The 19,066-nt window shown below is 37.4% G+C and overlaps 1 protein-coding gene across 1 annotated transcript; it reads right to left on the bottom strand.

Moving 5' to 3' along the window:
- Positions 1 to 580: 580 nt before the first annotated feature.
- Positions 581 to 11,682, bottom strand: dbnla (drebrin-like a). The gene is made up of 15 exons (XM_051686392.1): positions 11,470 to 11,682; positions 11,115 to 11,170; positions 10,135 to 10,247; positions 7,083 to 7,157; positions 6,841 to 6,987; positions 6,227 to 6,304; positions 4,999 to 5,150; positions 4,250 to 4,304; positions 4,064 to 4,138; positions 3,606 to 3,714; positions 3,308 to 3,484; positions 2,818 to 2,880; positions 2,624 to 2,739; positions 2,141 to 2,225; positions 581 to 896 (listed from the first exon to the last, which is right to left on the bottom strand). Exons 1-15 carry the CDS (start codon positions 11,550 to 11,552, stop codon positions 760 to 762), a joined length of 1,521 nt encoding a protein of 506 aa, XP_051542352.1. The 5' UTR covers positions 11,553 to 11,682; the 3' UTR covers positions 581 to 759.
- Positions 11,683 to 19,066: the final 7,384 nt, after the last annotated feature.

Here is a 19,066-nt window from a genome sequence, read left to right as displayed (position 1 = left end):
AAGTGAGGGAGACTTGGCTTCATTACAATGCTCTATTTTTAATATTTACCAAATTAAGCTTTTTATAGCCTATATTATTATTATTCACAATATATAAAGTTGGAGACATGATGTGCTGACTAGGGAGGTTTCCATATAGTCGCATTTTTCTTTGGATTCCCTCGCTTCAGTTAAAAAAAAAAAAAAGCGTAATTATCAGAGGAACAGTGAGGAATAAAAAAAAAATCACAATTAAAATTACAATATATATATATATTGGGCAATTATTGGCATAGACTTTTGCAGATAACCGATAGTTCCAAAAAGCAATTATCGGCACGATTACTCTGTAAAACCGATATACTGTATCTCTACTACCTCTACTTTTTAGAATGTGTATTAATGTGTATTGTGGTATTTTGTTACTAGTTACCATGGTAAATGTTTGTAAGAGGAAGATTAAGTTAATAGTAAGAGGAAAATATTTGTTGTAGTCTAACAATGAATCCACCTGGTCAGTCATTTTGAGATGAGAGTGGGATATGGGAATATTCCATATCATATTCATATTTATATAAAATCAAAAGGTCATTTTCTTTGCTTTGTTTATTTATTGATTTGAATCAAGATTAAAGTAACATCAAAAAGGTAATACAATTTATTGAACATTACAAAAGAGTAAAAGTAAAATATTTCCCAAATGCCTGGTGACTCCAAGCTGAAAGGTCACGGTAATATCATCCTGTCACTTGGTATTATGTCTGATTGGTTTGTGCAGGATTAAAGAAGCTCAACATAGTTAGCAGGAAACATTCCGTAGTGACCATCAGGACCGTAACCCCTCCACCAGCCATCATCTATCATATCTATATCTGTGATAATATCATCCGGGTCAAAGGTGATCTCTGTGTCATCCGCTGTAGAGGAAACAAAGAAGAAAATAAAAATCATATATTGAAATGTTTTCAATAGCATACATCTATTCATTGAAGAAGTGTACAGAACCTCATTAAATCTGAAGTATTTAATATCTGCGTCACTAGCGCCAATGAATGGAATTGCAAAAATAAACATTGTTTTTAAAACAGCTTTCTGAATGCGCCCCCCGCCTGCTGTTGGTCAAACAAAGAGACAGTCCTGCCCCCAAGTCACGCCATTGGTAGAGTAATGTTGTTGGGGCAGGTCTAAATGGGTCGCTCAAAACAAACAGAGGAATTTTCATAGTGCCACGGAGACTCAGAGTTTACAGTTTTCAAGAAAATTGACCTTTGAATGGCTGTCTTATAGTTGTCTCTGCATAATAAGCTGGGATATAAGAAAGTATTTTAACACAGACAAAGTGACATACTTCAGCTTTAAAGGGATAGTTCACCCAAAAATGAAAATTCTCTCATCATTTACTCACCCTCATGCCATATCAGATGTGTACTACTTTCTTCTTCTGAACACAAACGAAGATTTTTAGAAAAATTTCTCAGCTCTGTAGGCCCAAATATAATGCAAGTGAATGGTAGCCAGAACTTTGAAGGTCCAGAAAACATGATATGATAAGTGTGGGTGAGAAACAGGTCAATATTTAAGTCTTTTTTACTATAAATCTCCACTTTTACTTTCACATTCTTCTTTTTTTTTTTTGGTGATTCACATTCTTTGTGCATATCGCCACCTACTGGGCAGGGAGAAGAATTAATAGTAAAAAAAGGACTCAAATATTGATCTGTTTCTCACCCACACCTATCATATTGCTTGTGAAGACATGGATTTACCCACTGTCGAGTGGATTACTTCCATGCTGCCTTTTTGTGCTTTTTGGACCTTTAAAGTTCTGGCCACCATTCACTTGCATTGTATGGACCTACAGAGCTGAAATATTCTTCTAAAAATCTTTGTTTGTGTTCAGCAGAAGAAAGAAAGTCATACACATCTAGGATGACATGAGGGTGAGAGAATGATGAGATAATTTTCATTTTTGGGTGAATTAACCCTTTAAGTTTGTTTTTTACCCCCTACTTCAACATACATTTTCAAACTCTGCAGTTTGGACATTTTTGTTTTTTTTTACTAATTTGAATCAAATTGCCTTACTGTAACATAGTTATTGATATTACAGCTCAGTACACATATTGTATTTACAATAGTACTGCAAAATTAGACCACTCACATGCTTGGTAGTCGTACAGTGCTCTTGCGCAAATGTTCTGGTTATCGCCTGTCTCCTCCTCTTCAGCAGTAGGGGTTTCAAAAGCCTTCAAATTGGCAGGAAAAACATAAACCAGCATGAGTTAGCCTGATACTTACCATGATCATTTGATGCAGCCTATTCCATATGGCAATTATGTGATACACAAAAGTATATTATATAAGGGATAATGTAGAGTCGGCTGGTAATTACTGCAAAATAAACAGGACCCCAATGCAAAGCAGCCTAAAGGGGTTTATTTTGTGATAATGACATGCTGACTGTACATTATTGCATGGCTACTTAGCAAATAAATAGGTTTGAAATGTTGATTTGAGATATTTAAATATATATAAATATTTTATAGTAATATGAAGCATTATAGTATTAGACAGTAAATTATTCAAAAATACCACTAATAAGCAACGGAAGCTTGGTTTGGGGGTCACGTGACAAGGTACCAACCTGGTGAGCATTCTGATATAGACTTTGAGAGGGGAGATTTGCATAAATGTGGTTTTCATCTTCACTTTGCTTAGTTTGGCTCACAGTAGCTGGGGATGATCCCTCCTCTTCTGAATCTACACCAACATTAATTCAGATTTCAGGCAAAAACATGACACCGTGGCATCAGTAACAATAACATTGAGAACAAATACCTTCCCATTCGTTTTCTGATTCCTGTGCTTGCGCAGATACAAATGGATCTACAGAGAAGGGGTCTGAAACATAACAAGAGTTCAACATTCAAGTCATCCTTAAAGAAACAATTCACCCAAATCCATACAATGAAAGCGAATGGTGACCATGTCTGACAAGAAAGATTTTCTGTGAATAATGACTTAGATTTCTGTCTATTCCTCATCCAAAGAACAAATCATATGGCTTCAGAAGATTTTGAATATAGCGCACAAGTCATATGGACTGCTTTTTTTTTTCTTTTTTTTTTTTGTCACTATCATTGTATGGAAAAATGAGCTCATACATTCTGCTAAACTTCTCTTTTGGTGTTCCACAGAAGAACGAAAGTCATATGGGTTTGGAACAACATAAGGATGAGTAAATGATTAGAGAATTTTCATTTTTGGGAGAACTACCTCTTTAAATTCCATATCCAGAGAAGCAAGAGGGATTGTTGTCTTTATTCACCTGGATTTTTCACTGGGAAGACAGGAGCTTCACTCTCAGGAGAGATCGGGGCTAGTACACGTGAGACTGAGGCGGACGCCATAGGGCGTATGGGAGATAAGGGCTGAGACTTGTGCTCACTGGGAGGGTTTTCCAAATTGACTGCTTGCTGAGATAAAAATGGGCTTCTTAGCTGACCTGAGGGAACATACATGAGTAATCCGAATTTGTGATATAAGGCTTGAGACTGCACATGCTTTATTCATAAGGTTTTGTCAGTAGTTCTGCCTGATGAATTCTGGACAAAAGTTCTCTATACCTGGTCGGGTTGCAGAGAAAGATGTTCCACTGCTGAGCAAAGTCCTCTCCCGCTGCTTGAACAACTCCCTGGGATTTATGGAACGCTGAGAGATGAGTGACGCAGCCTCCTGAAAAAACAAATTATGTTAGTATGCAGAGTAGGCTTTCTTAGTTTCTTAGACCAGTTTACGCAAAAATGAAAATTCTGTCACTAATTACTCACCCTCATGTTGTTCCAAACACATGACATTCTTTCTGTGTTGGAACACAAAAGGAGATTCACTTGCATCTTTTTTCCACACCATGAAAGTTAATGGTGACTGAGGCTAACATTCTGTCTAGCACTGTGTTCCATGGAAGTAAAAATGTCATATAGGTTTGGAACGACTTGAAGGTGAGTAAATAATAACAGAATAAATTTTTTTTGGATGAACTATCCCTTTAACACCTGTTTAAACTCAGTAAAAGTGAACTCACATTGGCCTTTTGCACAGACTCAGATCGCAATATTCCTGTTCTTACAGGGGTCTGGCGTATGCTCTCCTCTTCCTCCTTAATCAACACAAGTGCGGCAATCATAAGAGACTAGCATGATGCATTTTAATATGATTTTATATTGTTCGGATTTATTCCAAGAAAAGAATATGAAAGCCTTAATTTCACCCATTTTCGTTGTTCCTGTTCTTTATTCACGGCTTCTTGCTTCTTTTCAAAAAGTCTATGAGACAAGTAAGTAGTTATATTAGCTGATGCAGCCATCCAAAGTGATCAGCAGTACAATTATCACCCTGGAGTAAAAGGTACGCAGATAGCGAACACAAAGGGGCTCTCGTGAGCACTTATCAGTAAGAATTTAGCACTCTCAGCTCTGTTTAATGGATTTTATCATGCTTGAAGCCAATTCCATTGATTTATCGCCCCCCAAAATCAGAGCAGAAAATGCATTTAGGCTTGGTTGTGATTTATCAAAATAAAAAATTCAAAATTAACGTTGTTATGATAGCAATTTACATGATCATATAAAAACTGAAGTGTGAAATTTCTGCACCACGGAATTGCAAAAATAATCACTATTTTCAAACAAATTCCAGAAAATGCAATGCCACTGGTCGAGCAAATATTGCTGTGTGGGGTTGGATGGGTCGCTCAAACAAACAGAGTACTGTTTTGATGGTGCCACAGAGTTTTAGGTGAGAACAACATACAAATGGCTAACTTATATTTGATAAACGTATATAAGCATATCAAATCTTGTATGAGATACCTTGATATCTCGTTTCTCTGCATATCAAGCTAAGATATGAGAAAGAATAAAAAAAATGAAACATCAGCTTTAATAACTGAACACACAACTAGCATGTTCAGCTGGTCATTTCTGATGATGTGAATGGGACAGACACATAATCACTCACCTCTGTTGGTCGATATGTTTCTCTCTCTCTCTCCGCCGTCGTTCTCGTTCATTTGCCTCTCTCTCATCCTGTTCCTTCTTTTCTTTCTCCAGTCGCTGTCTCTCCTCGTTCGCCCTCCTGCGCTCTTCTTGACGCCTGATCATCTCATCTTTCTGATAAAGAAAATGGGAAAAATGTTATCAAGAAAACAAAGAGCACGTCAGATGATAAATACATGGCCCTATTTTAAGAGTTCTAGCACTAAGTGCTGTGCTATGCTTTAAGTCATTCGGACATGGCCATGATGTTTTGGTGTTTTTGTGCAAGAATGCGCAAGTCTAGGCGCAAGTGGGTTTGCCGAAATGCAAAGCGCGAATGGGCTGTTTAAAGTGCAATTTAGTTTTTTCTCAGGTTATTGCAGAATGTATTATATTAATCATTTTCATCAACTGAAACACAAATCATGGCTAAATGTTAGGCTGTGGATGGAGGGATTTTTATCACGCACTTCACTTCTACCGGTCAATTTTGATTTTGAATAATTAAATGTATTTATTGAAACACAAAAAAATTTAATCAAAAATATTTCTAAATTCAAATTAGATTTTAAATTAAAATATAATCAAATTAACTAAGTGGTCAAAAAAATCATACTAAATTCAAACATTTTACCCTCTCAAAAGTCTTCCACCAGCCCCTTTTGCAGTGACTTAAAAATCGCTAAGACAACAGGTGGACAAATACCAATACAAATTCGATCATAAATACAATTATACATATAGCCTAAACAAAATAATAATAATACAAAATTAAATAAACCATGATCTCTAGAAAGTTTAACACAAATCTCATACATTTTTGTTTCATAAAATGGCTGCAACAGTGATTGTCAGGGACATTATTTGATGTTCTACTATATTTTTTGAGTTTGGACATGAACTTTATTACCACCTGCAGGTGAGATCTCTAATATAGCAAATGCAGGAACTGATTTTAGACTTTGCACTGAGCTTAGATGAGCAAATTGCACTTTGCGCCACTTCATTTACATACAATACACCCCCAGTTTGCGCGCATACACCCACAGATAGCGCAAACACTCCCACCCATGTGCGCTTTGCGCTGGCACGAAAATTGTGCTTAGAATTAGCGCTCTCACAAAAATTGGATGAGACGTACCGCTTGAGCGCTGCGCTTAGCTTGGTCACGAAAATAGAGCCCCATAGTGTTTTACCATGGTATTCCTCACCTCAGCCTGAGCCCAAAAGTTGTCTCTGTTCGTCCCTTGAATTTCATCAATGGCACTTACCCTCTTATAGACAGAACCCTGTGGGGTAAAAAGACACAGGAGTAATGTACTTATACTCAAAGCCCTGAATAAAAAATTGAGTTATGCACACAATTCAAAAGTTTGGAACCAGACTGAAATTATTCCGTAACTTTTTTGTGCATGCTACATTAAAATGCTAAACGAACCAAAAAGACAGGAAGTGGCAAGCCAACACACTACCAAAATCGTTTATCATGCAAATGTAACAAACATTTCCTTAAAAACTAACATTGAAATGTATTATTATTACCATGAACTGCATAAGACCTACAACATGCAAAATACTTTTAATAGCCTATTTATTTTGCTTTTCTTAACTATGCACAATTATACGGTTAAATTGCATTTTATTTGCATTTAACACTCTTTTCCCCCCTGTTGTCCATGACACCATCAGAACAGACCTGAAACTAATGCACTAAGTCAACCAATTGTTTACAATAGAAGGAATAATATCTGATATTAAATTATATCTGTAAAAAAATATATGGGTACATGAGGGCAGCCTTTGTTATTGTTACATACTGACTTACCACACGTCCAGGAGGTTCATAATTACTGTTCTGGTTTGATTCTTTGTGGATGTTGTAGTTGACACCTGAGCCCTTGGCCACCTTCTCCATGATGGCAGCAGGTTCAGCGTCATCTTCTGATCGAGCATTGATGGTCACATGAGCACCCTTCAATCAAACACACAGTCCAAAACTAAATTCTGAAAACCTCTAAAAGACCATTAGTATTATTACTACTGTACATATTCACACTTTATTCTCACCCTCAGAAAATTGGCCATTGAATGAACATGATTGGCACAAACTCCCTTTCTTACATCCTTAACCCCTTCACCAATCTGAAACATACAAGAATGCACAGAAAAGTAAGATAATTTATATAACACTAGGTAACACAATTTTTGTTCCTGGGTAGTAAGTGTTATTTCCTAATTGCTTATGCCTAAAAAGTATAGAAAATGGCTATTATTCCCCACAAACTTTGCTTTTGTGACCAGGACAGTGATATTTTGAAATGTACCTATTTCCAATGAGAAAACGGGCGAATTTGTGTCTTTATGTTCACATAAAGTAAAAAAAAACAACATATGAATCCAAATGAACATGTATTTATACTAAAGTAATACAAAAATGACTACAAAAGATTTAGAAGTGAGTAGTTTTTCAAGATTTACGATTATACTGTAAATCACTTTCATGAATCAGCCCCAAAATGCAGTCTACCATCATGTTCTCGTTATACTGTCCTTGGTAGTGGCGTTCAAAGTCCAGTATATCCTGATGGAAGCGCTCGCCTTGCTCCTCCGAGTACGCTCCAATGTTCTCCTTGAATTTATCAAGATGAGCATCAAGGATATGGACTTTGAGGTACATCCTACAGCCCATTGTGCCGTAGTTCTTCACCAGAGTTTCAACAAGCTCCACATAGTTTTCGGTCTTGTGTTTGTCCAGGAAGCCCCGAACCACTGCGACAAAGCTGTTCCAAGCCACTTTCTCCTTACTAGTGAGCTTCTTGGGGAATTCATTGCACTCCAGGATCTTCTTTATCTATGGTCCGACAAAGACACCGGCTTTGACCTTTGCCTCAGACAGCTTAGGGAAGAAGTCTTGAAGGTACCTGAAGGCTGCCAACTCCTTATCTAGAGCTCTGACACATTGTTTCATAAGGCCCAATTTGATGTGCCGTGGTGGCATCAGCACCTTCCGGGGGTCCACCAGTGGCTCCCACTTGATGTTGTTCCTCCCCACCGAGAACTTGGTCCGCTGTGGCCAGTCCCGCCTGTGGTAGTGCGCCTTGGTGTCCCTGCTGTCCCAAAGGCGTCCCAAAAAAAACATTTTAAAATTAAAAACTTTTACAATTTTAAAAATTAACAAATTTTATAACATAAAATTCTGAGCAACAATTGTCCATCTTACCTTCCAGAGGTTTTTTTTGCAGTGCTCGCAGGTGAAATGAGGTGCCCAGGGTTTGTCTTGATCCCTGACAGGCATGCTGAAATATGCCTTGTAGGCCTCACACATCTTAGCAGATGCTTCCACTGAGTACTTTTTCACTCTTGTCTTGATAAATTGACCACAGACATAGCAAAATATGTCTGCCGGATGCTTGCAGCCTCTTGATGCCATCTCAGAAAAATGCAGATATGTATCCACTTAGGCAGCTGGAACTAAACTGAACTGGTGGGCTTAAGGCCCCTGTATTTATACTACTATTTATATTACTGGAAAGTTCTAGAAAGTTCTAGAAGTTACTCCAAGATTACTCAGCACTGAATCTATCTGGAATGTTCTGGAAAATAGGTAAATTTCAAAATATCACTGTCCTGGTCACAAAAGCAAAGTTTGTGGGTAATAATAGCCATTTTCTATACTTTTGAGGCATAAGCAATTAGGAAATAACACTTACTACCCAGGAACCAAAAAACAAATAAATATATATATATATATATACATACTATATTGCCAAAAGTATTCGCTCACCCATCCAAATAATTGAATTCAGGTGTTCCAATCACTTCCATGGCCACAGGTGTATAAAATGAAGCACCTAGGCATGCAGACTGCTTCTACAAACATTTGTGAAAGAATGGGCCGCTCTCAGGAGCTCAGTGAATTCCAGCATGGTACTGTGATAGGATGCCACCTGTGCAACAAGTCCAGTCGTGAAATTTCCTCACTACTAAATATTCCACAGTCAACTGTCAGTGGTATTATAACAAAGTGGAAGCGATTGGGAATGACAGCAACTCAGCCACGAAGTGGTAGGCCACGTAAAATGACAGAGCGGGATCAGCGGATGCTGAGGCGCATAGTGCGCAGAGGTCGCCAACTTTCTGCAGAGTCAATCGCTACAGACCTCCAAAGTTCATGTGGCCTTCAGATTAGCTCAAGAACAGTGCGTAGAGAGCTTCATGGAATGGGTTTCCATGGCCGAGCAGCTGCATCCAAGCCATACATCACCAAGTGCAATGCAAAGCGTCGGATGCAGTGGTGTAAAGCACGCCGCCACTGGACTCTAGAGCAGTGGAGACGCGTTCTCTGGAGTGACGAATCACGCTTCTCCATCTGGCAATCTGATGGACGAGTCTGGGTTTGGCGGTTGCCAGGAGAACGGTACTTGTCTGACTGCATTGTGCCAACTGTGAAGTTTGGTGGAGGAGGGATTATGGTGTGGGGTTGTTTTTCAGGAGCTGGGCTTGGCCCCTTAGTTCCAGTGAAAGGAACTCTGAATGCTTCAGCATACCAAGAGATTTTGGACAATTCCATGCTCCCAACTTTGTGGGAACAGTTTGGGGATGGCCCCTTCCTGTTCCAACATGACTGCGCACCAGTGCACAAAGCAAGGTCCATAAAGACATGGATGAGCGAGTTTGGTGTGGAAGAACTTGACTGGCCTGCACAGAGTCCTGACCTCAACCCGATAGAGCACCTTTGGGATGAATTTGAGCGAAGACTGTGAGCCAGGCCTTCTCGTCCAACATCAGTGTCTGACCTCACAAATGCGCTTCTGGAAGAATGGTCAAAAATTCCCATAAACACACTCCTAAACCTTGTGGAAAGCCTTCCCAGAATAGTTGAAGCTGTTATAGCTGCAAAGGGTGGGCCGACGTCATATTAAACCCTATGGATTAAGAATGGGATGTCACTTAAGTTCATATGCGTCTAAAGGCAGGTGAGCGGATACTTTTGGCAATATAGTATATATATAATGGAAATGATACATTTTCTTTAAACATTTATGAAAAGTAGGCCTGACACATAACAAAACATGTTTCATTGCTCTGCTTTTCTGGACCATTTTTGATTTTTTCATACCCAGTTGATGAGCACAAACTTGGGGACTCCAGAGCTGGGGTCGAGTACTCGACAGAAGGCGTACATGATTTTACCACTGTTCAGTTCATCCACCATTTCTTCAAGCCCACCATCTATTACAGACATTTTTTATTTTTTTTACATTGGATGGGGAAATTATTCACTGATTTAAAAAAATAAAAAATTATATATATATATAGACACACCGATCAACCACAGTATTATATTACATTTAGATTACATTAGATCACATTTTTTCCCCATTCTGATGGTTGATGTGAACATTAACTGAAGCTCCTGACTTTATGCACTGAACGCCTGCCACACAATTGGCTGTTAGATTATCGCATGGATGATTGTTGGTGCCAGATGGGCTGATTTGAGTATTTCTGTAACTGCTGATCTCCTGGGATTTTCACACACAACAGTCTCTAGAATTTACTCAGAATGGTTCCAAAAACAGAAAAACATCCAGTGAGCGGCAGTTCTGTGGACGGAAATGCCTTGTTGATGAGAGAGGTCAACAGAGAATGGACAGACTGGTTCGAACTGACAAAGTCTACGGTAACTCAGATAACCACTCTGTACAACTGTGGTGAGAAGAATAGCATCTCAGAATGCTATTCTGATTGGTGGTGTTCTGGCGGCACAAGGGGGACCTACACAATATTAGGCAGATGTTTTTAATGCTGTGGTTGATCGGTGTATATATATATATATATATATATATATATATATATATATATATACACACACACACACACATACTCTGTATATTAATGTATTTTTTTTTTTTTTACATTGGATATAGAAATTATTCACTGATTAAAAAAAAAAACAAACAAAAAAAAAAACTGTTGTAATTTTCCACTGCCTGACTCTTCAAATAAGTATTAGACCCAAGATGAATGACATCAGTCTCTTGGCATGTTCATCTGCATTCCTTACGATCATATTTAAACCAACTCCCTCTCACTCACCTCCTTTCCCTGCTACCCGGATGTCATTGCTGTTCCCCTCATAGGTAAACAAGACCCTATAATCAACGAAATGCTTCATTCATTAGATGCAGGGTTGTCCATATCCAAAATTACATAAGACATTATGCTGTAAGTTCTGAGAAATCAGTCATATCAAATGTGGAAAAAAATAACCCAAAATTAAACAGTCAGTTGTTTTTTTATTCCCTTCGAGCACATGATTTGTAATATAATACTGTGCGAGTCTTAAAACGTTATTTGCATATGACGGCTATTTTTTTTAAAGGGAAAGGCACCTAATTTATATATATATAGTATGTTATAATATGATGATTCATAGCGAAGCTTTTCTTACCAGTTTGTGTCAGTTTTCCCGCTCACCACATCAGTATATGCTTCTGTAAGCGCAGGTCCGTTTTTACTCAAGTTAACCGCCATAATCTGTTATAAGACTTTTAATGGAGACGTAATCATAACCTTGTCGTTCGCTGCTCTTCCTCTTTTAGTGGACCGTCCTCTGTCGGTTTAAAAACGCACCTTTCCCGTGAGATCTGGTTTAGCAAGTTTTTTGAGAATTGAAACAAGGAAGGGAAAGAGCTTGCATGAGTTTTCCTAATAGTCCATAAAACTGAATATGAAACTAAATAGAACATATTATGGTTTATTCGACTAGGTAAATGTCCGAGAGAAATTATTTGATTAGAACTTTTGGCTTTCTGTCGATCGATGTACTGTATTATAATTGGGAAGTTCGATTCATGTTGACGAATCGGTTCGTTCGAGTGGAGTCAACAATGAACCAGATAAAAACGATTCACAAATTCATTGCGTCATCGTTAAACGACAGTGTTTCTGCAGGACTGTTAACGACTAGTTTATATGCCTAAAGATTGTGTTGTGTTATTGCTCCAACATTAGCCTACTGTTTGCAAGAACAACAATATAACGTCACAGTTAGTAATAGGCTATTAATATTAATTATTCCAAATTTTCTTAACAATAATGTTCCACCTCACAGTTTTACTCCTAAACAAACTGATCACATGAAGTCGAGTGCTTTACAAACGCTTCGTGAATTGGTTCGACTGAGTCATTATAAGAATCGGTTCAAAAGAATCGCGAAAAGGCTCGCGAATCGGGAATGAGTACAATCGATGTAAGGACGGCTCACAAAGGTCAAACATGGAACTAGTTAGACTTGTAAAATCACATTTTTGCAGTCAAAGCTAATGCAGTTCTTCAGCTTTTGCATTAGAGTTTGAATAGAACTGGAAGATCAACAAAAGAAAATATTTAAGTATCCGTCTGTCCCTCTTAAATGCCATTTTCATGTACTAAATATGAATTTAAGCAGTTCACATAAAAGTGAGCATGTGAAACTGTATCTTTAAGTGCTTAAATGCAGCATATGGGAGTTTTGCTGAATTATGCTGTATTAGTGCATTCTAGATACTGACACACACTTCCATTTTAACAGATGTCTGATCTCCAGTCTCCCATGTAATCCAAAGCCGGATTTTTTTTTAAAGATTTTACAATTAATTCCTGCAGGGCAGTAACAGACCAGTCATCCCAGCTTCCTGCAACTGGTTTCACCGATTGAAAATTACAGCTGCAAATGCTTTTGTAAATTATATTATTATAACTTATTGTATCTATTCTATTCTATTATATTCGGCGCTCACGTCAGCAAGCTGCAGTTATTCATTTGACCGCACGATGGCGCAATTGACACGCTTTTGTTCCGTCATCACAAGAAGCCGGAAGAAGTGAGCAGTCGCGGTTATTACACAACAAACAGTTTGGCGGGAAATTCTTTTTTTTTTTTTTTTTTGAGAGAGAAACATTTCTTTGTCTATCATATTCCTAAAGAAAATGGAGGAACGCAACGTTTCATCCCATTTATTTAAGAATGTGGTCCCTCAGAGTAGATTATTTCACACTACATTTGTAACAAATTAACTAGGTTATTTGGAATGTCAGTGTTCAGCCTTCTCGAAAGAGTTGAAACAGTGTTTGCCTCATAATTTCAACCACATTAATAATCTGCCAAAGAAAATCATGTGTCTGCAATTAAATTCCCCACTTTTTGTGTGTGTGACCACATTGGTATGCATTTTGAGCCAAGATCATCCTTGAATGAATTAATCACAGATTCTTGTCTCATTTTTGATTTTGAACACATGATTGGTAATGCTGCTGAGATCATGAAGTATGTCATGAAGCATTTGATTTGCAATAATTAAAGGGGGACTGCATTACTCAGTACTTTAGCATAGAGACCACCTTGATCAAAAGTTTCAATAACAGATTCCCATGTCCCAAGTTTAGTGTGATTTGAGTAATACACAGGGCTTTCCAGAGAGTGGTCACGGGTATCACTATGACCCCTCTCAGCGTTCCACTGTTTGTGATATGGTACTGCCAATGCCTTTTGGGCAGATTTCAACTCACGCTGTCAACCCTGACATCTTTGTCTCTGGCTAAGATGACCCAGTTCTCCCTCAGTATCGTGTTGCAGGCCCCGGCTGAGCCAGACTGTGAGTGTGTGTGTGTGTGTCTACGTGCGCGCAGGTCTGTGCTAAGCGCGCCTGTTGACAGGTATTATATAGAGTGCATCTGCCCCTAGAGCCCTCTCACACACAGCAGACAATTGAGTGCAAGATCGTAATGGGAGCAGGGCCCCTTGGGGCTGGCCATGGGGCTGGGAGGACCACAGCTCCTGTGTCATAGGCTGGTGTCAAGGTTTGAGATTACGAACTACCCCCATTCTCTATGCACACACACACACACACACACACACACACAGAGAGAGCATTACTAAGCCATGTGCCTCTTTGGCAGATCTCTGATACTTTTCCCTATCCCTCATAGTCAAAATTAATTGCCTGTCGTTGAAACTGTTATCAGGTTTCACTTTCTTTTTCACTTTTGAGTGCAACATTTTGAAAAGGCTTAAATATTTAAATTAAATTGTTTTATTTGTCAGTAATGTAGCTATAATTTGAGTGCTCACCATAAAAACATTGTATTATAGTAATTTCCAAAACATTACAGTAATAAGAATCTAATGAAAATCACCAATGAGAATTTTGGTGGAAAATATGCTTAATTTAAGGCAAATAAATAACTAATAAAAAAAAAGTCTTTATGTACGTAATGCAAAACATCTTTATTTTATTTTATTTTATTGGTAACGCATTACAATAAGGTTCCATTCGTTAACAATATTTAATGCAATAGTTATCTCGAACTAACAATTAATTTCTTTTTAAATCAATAAAAGCATTTATTAATCTTAGTTAATACTAGTTACAGTAATAAAAATACAATTATTTATTGTTAGTTTATGTTAGTCTATGCATTAACTATGTTAACTTGTACAACCTTTGATTTTAAAAATGCATTACTACAGTATATGTTGAAATATGTTGAAAACATTAACCAAGATTAAAGAAATATTCTGGGTTCAATACAAGTTAGGCTTAATCAACAGCTTTTGTGGCATAATGTTGATTACCACAAAAATACATTTCTACTTGTCCCTCCTTTTCTTTTAAAAATAGCAAAAATCGAGGCACTTACAATGGAAGTGAATGGGGGCCAATATTTTGAGGGTTTAAAGGCAGAAATGTGAAGCATATAATTTTATAAAAGCACTTACATTAATTCTTCTGTTAAAACTCATGTATTATTTGAGCTGTAATATTGTTTACATTGTAATATTTACAGTCATTTTAGGATTTGTTAACATTACATCATCATAGCAACAAAGTTGTAAACTTGGCTATAACTTTACACAGAAAAGGTTAGTATTTGATTTTCTCACACTAAAATCATGTTAATATGCATATTGTTTATGTCTTGTGTCTATACTTCTGAAAAAGTGAGTATTTTAACGTTGAAAAATCGGCCCCCATTCACATGCCTCACTGAAACCAAGATTTTTGCTTTAAAGGAGGGATGAGTTTAATTTTAATTTTTTAATTTTATTTTTTTTTTTTATTTTTTTTTTTTGTGGTAATCAGCATTATGCTACAAATGCTGTTGATTGAGCTTAACTTGTATTGAACCTGGAATATTCCTTTAATAAACACTGTAAAATAATTGTTCATTGTTAGTTCATGTTAACTAATGTTGTTAACTAATGTTAACAAATGATACCTTATAAAGCTATTTCATCATATTATCAAGAGTCAAAATATCACATCATGTTGCAAAACAAATTATTATTATTAGTAGTAGTAGTATTTGGTCATAAATGCTATGGTTCCAGCATTTCCGGTTTCATTTCTACTGGTTTGATTAGATTTACTTTAATTCTCTGCCTCCTGTTGAGACGCGTTTTGCCCTTATAACCTTTTCGGATTTTCTAAATGAGGATTTGCATTATCTTCAGTGCAAAAGCAGCTTTGTGCTCCATTTCCTCCAGACTGGGTTAAGACTGTGTGTCAACATTTGCAGTCAACTGGTGGATCATATAGCAAACAACTGAGAAAAAAGCCTACATTTCGGTTAAAAAATACGACCCTTAAATGTTTAAATTTGTGTTATTTAGAAAGGTTTTTCCTTTGGTTGTATGTTAAGTTGCAAGATATCTGATTGGCTCCTTTATATTTCAATCAAACATTTTGTGTTTTAATTTCCAACTTAAAATATAATTGTAAAATGTACATTAGTCCCAGGTGCTTTGTGTGTAATGTGTCATTGTTTGTGCTTGTTTCTCACTCAAACGTTTAGAATAAATAATTCCCCACCCCCTCTCATTGCTTACTTCTCCCAAGGACACACACAGGTCTATTAGCATCTGATTTGATATACATTATGTTAGTAAATGAATAGCAAACTAGTGAGTTCTCCCCCCCTGCCAGGCCAATCGATTAAATGTTCCTCAGGTGCAAACACCCCCTTATCAGAGCCATCCTTAATTAAGATCCATTAACATTCCTTCTCACACCTTCCTTTCAGTCGGCTGGCTCTGTGGGTTCTATACCCCTTGCTGTCAGGCTTGAATGAGCAATGCGCACATTTATTCACTGGCCGGAGTGCAGCATGCTGGCCCTGAGCCGAATGGTGCCAGACCCCCAGATTGCCTGAACGTGCAGCCAAGAGGGTCAACAGAGTGAGAGAGTAGAGCCAAAAATGAAATTTATTTTTACAATTACATATTGTTCCAAACCTGTATGGCTTTCTTTCTTCTGTGGAACACAAAAGATGAATTTTTGAAGAACATTCTGGCCACTCTTTCCAGATGAGGAGAGCTCGAGCAGATTTTTAGTGAATAACAATTTTTTTTTTTGTCTGTTTCTCACACAATTGCTATCATATGGCCTCAGAAGGGTTATATGGACCACTTTATGGTGCTTTTTTGGTCAATTTGGAGCTTGAAAGCCCTAGTCCTCATTTACCTTCATTATAGTGGCCAAAAACTCACCTTTTGTGTTCCACAGGACAAAGAAACGCATACGGGTTTGGAACGACATATGGGTGAGTAAATAATGACTGAATTTCCATTGGGTGTGCTATTGTTTATTATGCCAATGAAGTCTGTTTTAATATTGAGTTTGGACAGATGAACAAGTAAGAGAGAGGCAGAGAAAGCCCCAGTAATGAGTCATTGCTCGGGGACAGCTGCTAGCAGTTCTCAGCAGCACAATACAGCTGGCCTGCTCTAATTGCCCAAGCCGTACATGAGCTTTCAGTCCTGGTCATCTGAGAAAAATGTAAACCATTCAGAAGAAAACATTGAGACTGAGTTGAGAGTGAGTTATTGATAATGTGGCACATCATCTGGTGTACATGCACATAAATTCATGGATGTACATCTGAAGTCAAGTAGCATGGCCTTAAAAATTCATTTTTCATGTCAATATATTCATATGCAAAAATACCCCCAAATGTTTGGACCACATTGTGACATTTTCTCATGACAGTTTAGCCCATTTTACCCTGTAATTCTCATGACTTTAATGAGTGGTAAAATAGTGATGTATTTATACATCATGGTAGATTTTTGGTGTGAATTTATACTGCCTTAAATATACAGTATATCAGGGGGAACCCCTTCCCAAAATGTTATATATATTGTTATGTATAAAGCCCCACTGTGAGAAAAAATATTAAGCATGATATTGTAGACATGTTGTTTTCTAAATTAAATGATTGTCTTTTATGCTGTCATAGTAAACCACAAATAATTCTTTTAAAATATATATTTTAATATATTTATTTTAATATTAAAATATTTAAATATATATATATATATATATATATATATATATATATATATAATTTATTTGTATGGTGCTTTTCACAATAAAAAGTTCCAAAGCAGCGTTACAGAGAATAATGCCTTACCCCAGTGAGTACAAAACCCTAGTTAATGGTACAAAAATATTATAATAATATAAAAATAATTTTCTTCCTGCAAAATATAATTAATTTTTTACATTTTGAGGTGACTCTGACATTAATCAAACTCAATAAAATAGATTACCTCTTATCCCTTTGTCCATCACGGCAATGAAGCTGTAAAATTGGTTATTAGTTTACACAGAAAAGCTTAGAAATGATTTTATCACACTAAAATCATGTTAACATGCATATTGTTTATGTCTTGTGTCTATACTTTTGAAACAGTGATTTTTTAAACATTTACAGATTGACCCCATTCAATTCCATTGTAAGTCGCTTACTGTTAACCAGATTGTTGCTTTTTCTAAAGAAAAAGAGGGGCAAGTCAAAATGTATTTTTGTGGTATTCAATATTATGCCACAACTGCTGTCAATTGAGGTCAAATTGTATTGAACTTAGAATATTCCTTTAAAACAAGAGAAGCAAAATTGCACATGATATTCATAAGATACAAGACTTATTTTTCGGATAATTTTTGTATTGTGTCCTGTTCCAGATTTTGTCACTTGTTTAAGCAAAAACCCAACTAAATGTATTACATCTGTTTTTTTTTTGTTTTTTTTTGTTGTTTTTTTTTTTACGGTCATTTTTTTTTTGCCATTGCAACATGTTTTAATACTTCACCTCCTTATGATTTGTCCGTAGCAAGACTGACAGTGTGAGGTCACTTGGGAAGGCCATTAACTGTGACTGAATTACACAGTCTTCATGTGCACTCCTGGGGCGTAACTGTGCCTCAGTTTGGTCTGGCACATTTCACAGGGGACTTTTACAACCTGTGGGTAGTGGTGGCCTAAACAACATTGTTTGCTTTGACTGTGGTTAGTGCAGTCCCCCACAGCATTTAATGGTCTATTTGGTGGGCTGAGAAGAGGCTTTTTTTTGATGGACTGGCTGTTTTTATGGTAGGAGTTTGTGTCCCCCATTTATAGCACCCCATTTCCTCTCCACACTACACTGGCTAATAAAGAAGCAAACTGACAACACGGTGAAGCCAAACTCCTCAGATAACACCTCTGCTGTCCACATGGCACTCAGTGCACTAGACGATTGTTCATGTAACAAATGTATGTAATGTAATGTTACACTGCAAGTTTTTTAAAGAAAACTAATGTATATGCCCATATACTGTATAAACACAACATATTCATATATATATTTATTTATTTTTCTCCCCTTTTCTCCCCAATTTGGAATGCCCAATTCCCAATGCGCTGTAAGTCCTTGTGGTGGCGTAGTGACGAATCTCAGTTGCCTCCTCGCCTGAGACTGTCAATCTGCGCATCTTATCACATGGCTTGTTGAGCGCGGTACCACGGAGACCTAGCGTGTGTGGAGGCTTCATGCTATTCTCCGCAGCATCCACACACAACTCACCACGTGCCCCACTGAGAGCGAGGACCACATTATAGCGACCCTGAGGAGGTTAACCCAACGTGACTCTACCCACCCTAGCAACCGGGCCAATTGGTTGCTTTGGAAGCCTTACTGGAGTCACTCAGCATGCCCTGGATTTGAACTTGCGACTCCAGTTGCG

This window comes from Myxocyprinus asiaticus, chromosome 43 (assembly GCF_019703515.2).
Source record: "Myxocyprinus asiaticus isolate MX2 ecotype Aquarium Trade chromosome 43, UBuf_Myxa_2, whole genome shotgun sequence".
Taxonomy (NCBI): Eukaryota; Metazoa; Chordata; class Actinopteri; order Cypriniformes; family Catostomidae; genus Myxocyprinus; species Myxocyprinus asiaticus.
Note: the sequence above shows the minus strand (reverse complement) of the source record. Positions and strands in the feature narration are given on the sequence as shown.

What these genes read in the sequence shown, in the direction of transcription:
- dbnla (XM_051686392.1), bottom strand. Translation starts at nt 11,552, where the DNA reads ATGGCGGTTAACTTGAGTAAAAACGGACCTGCGCTTACAGAAGCATAT. An exon ending in CAATGGCCAATTTTCTGAGG is followed by an intron (nt 6,988 to 7,082) that starts GTGAGAATAAAG and finishes GTTTGATTGAAG; the next exon opens with GGTGCTCATGTGACCATCAA. An exon ending in AAACATATCGACCAACAGAG is followed by an intron (nt 4,305 to 4,998) that starts GTGAGTGATTAT and finishes CTTGTCTCATAG; the next exon opens with ACTTTTTGAAAAGAAGCAAG.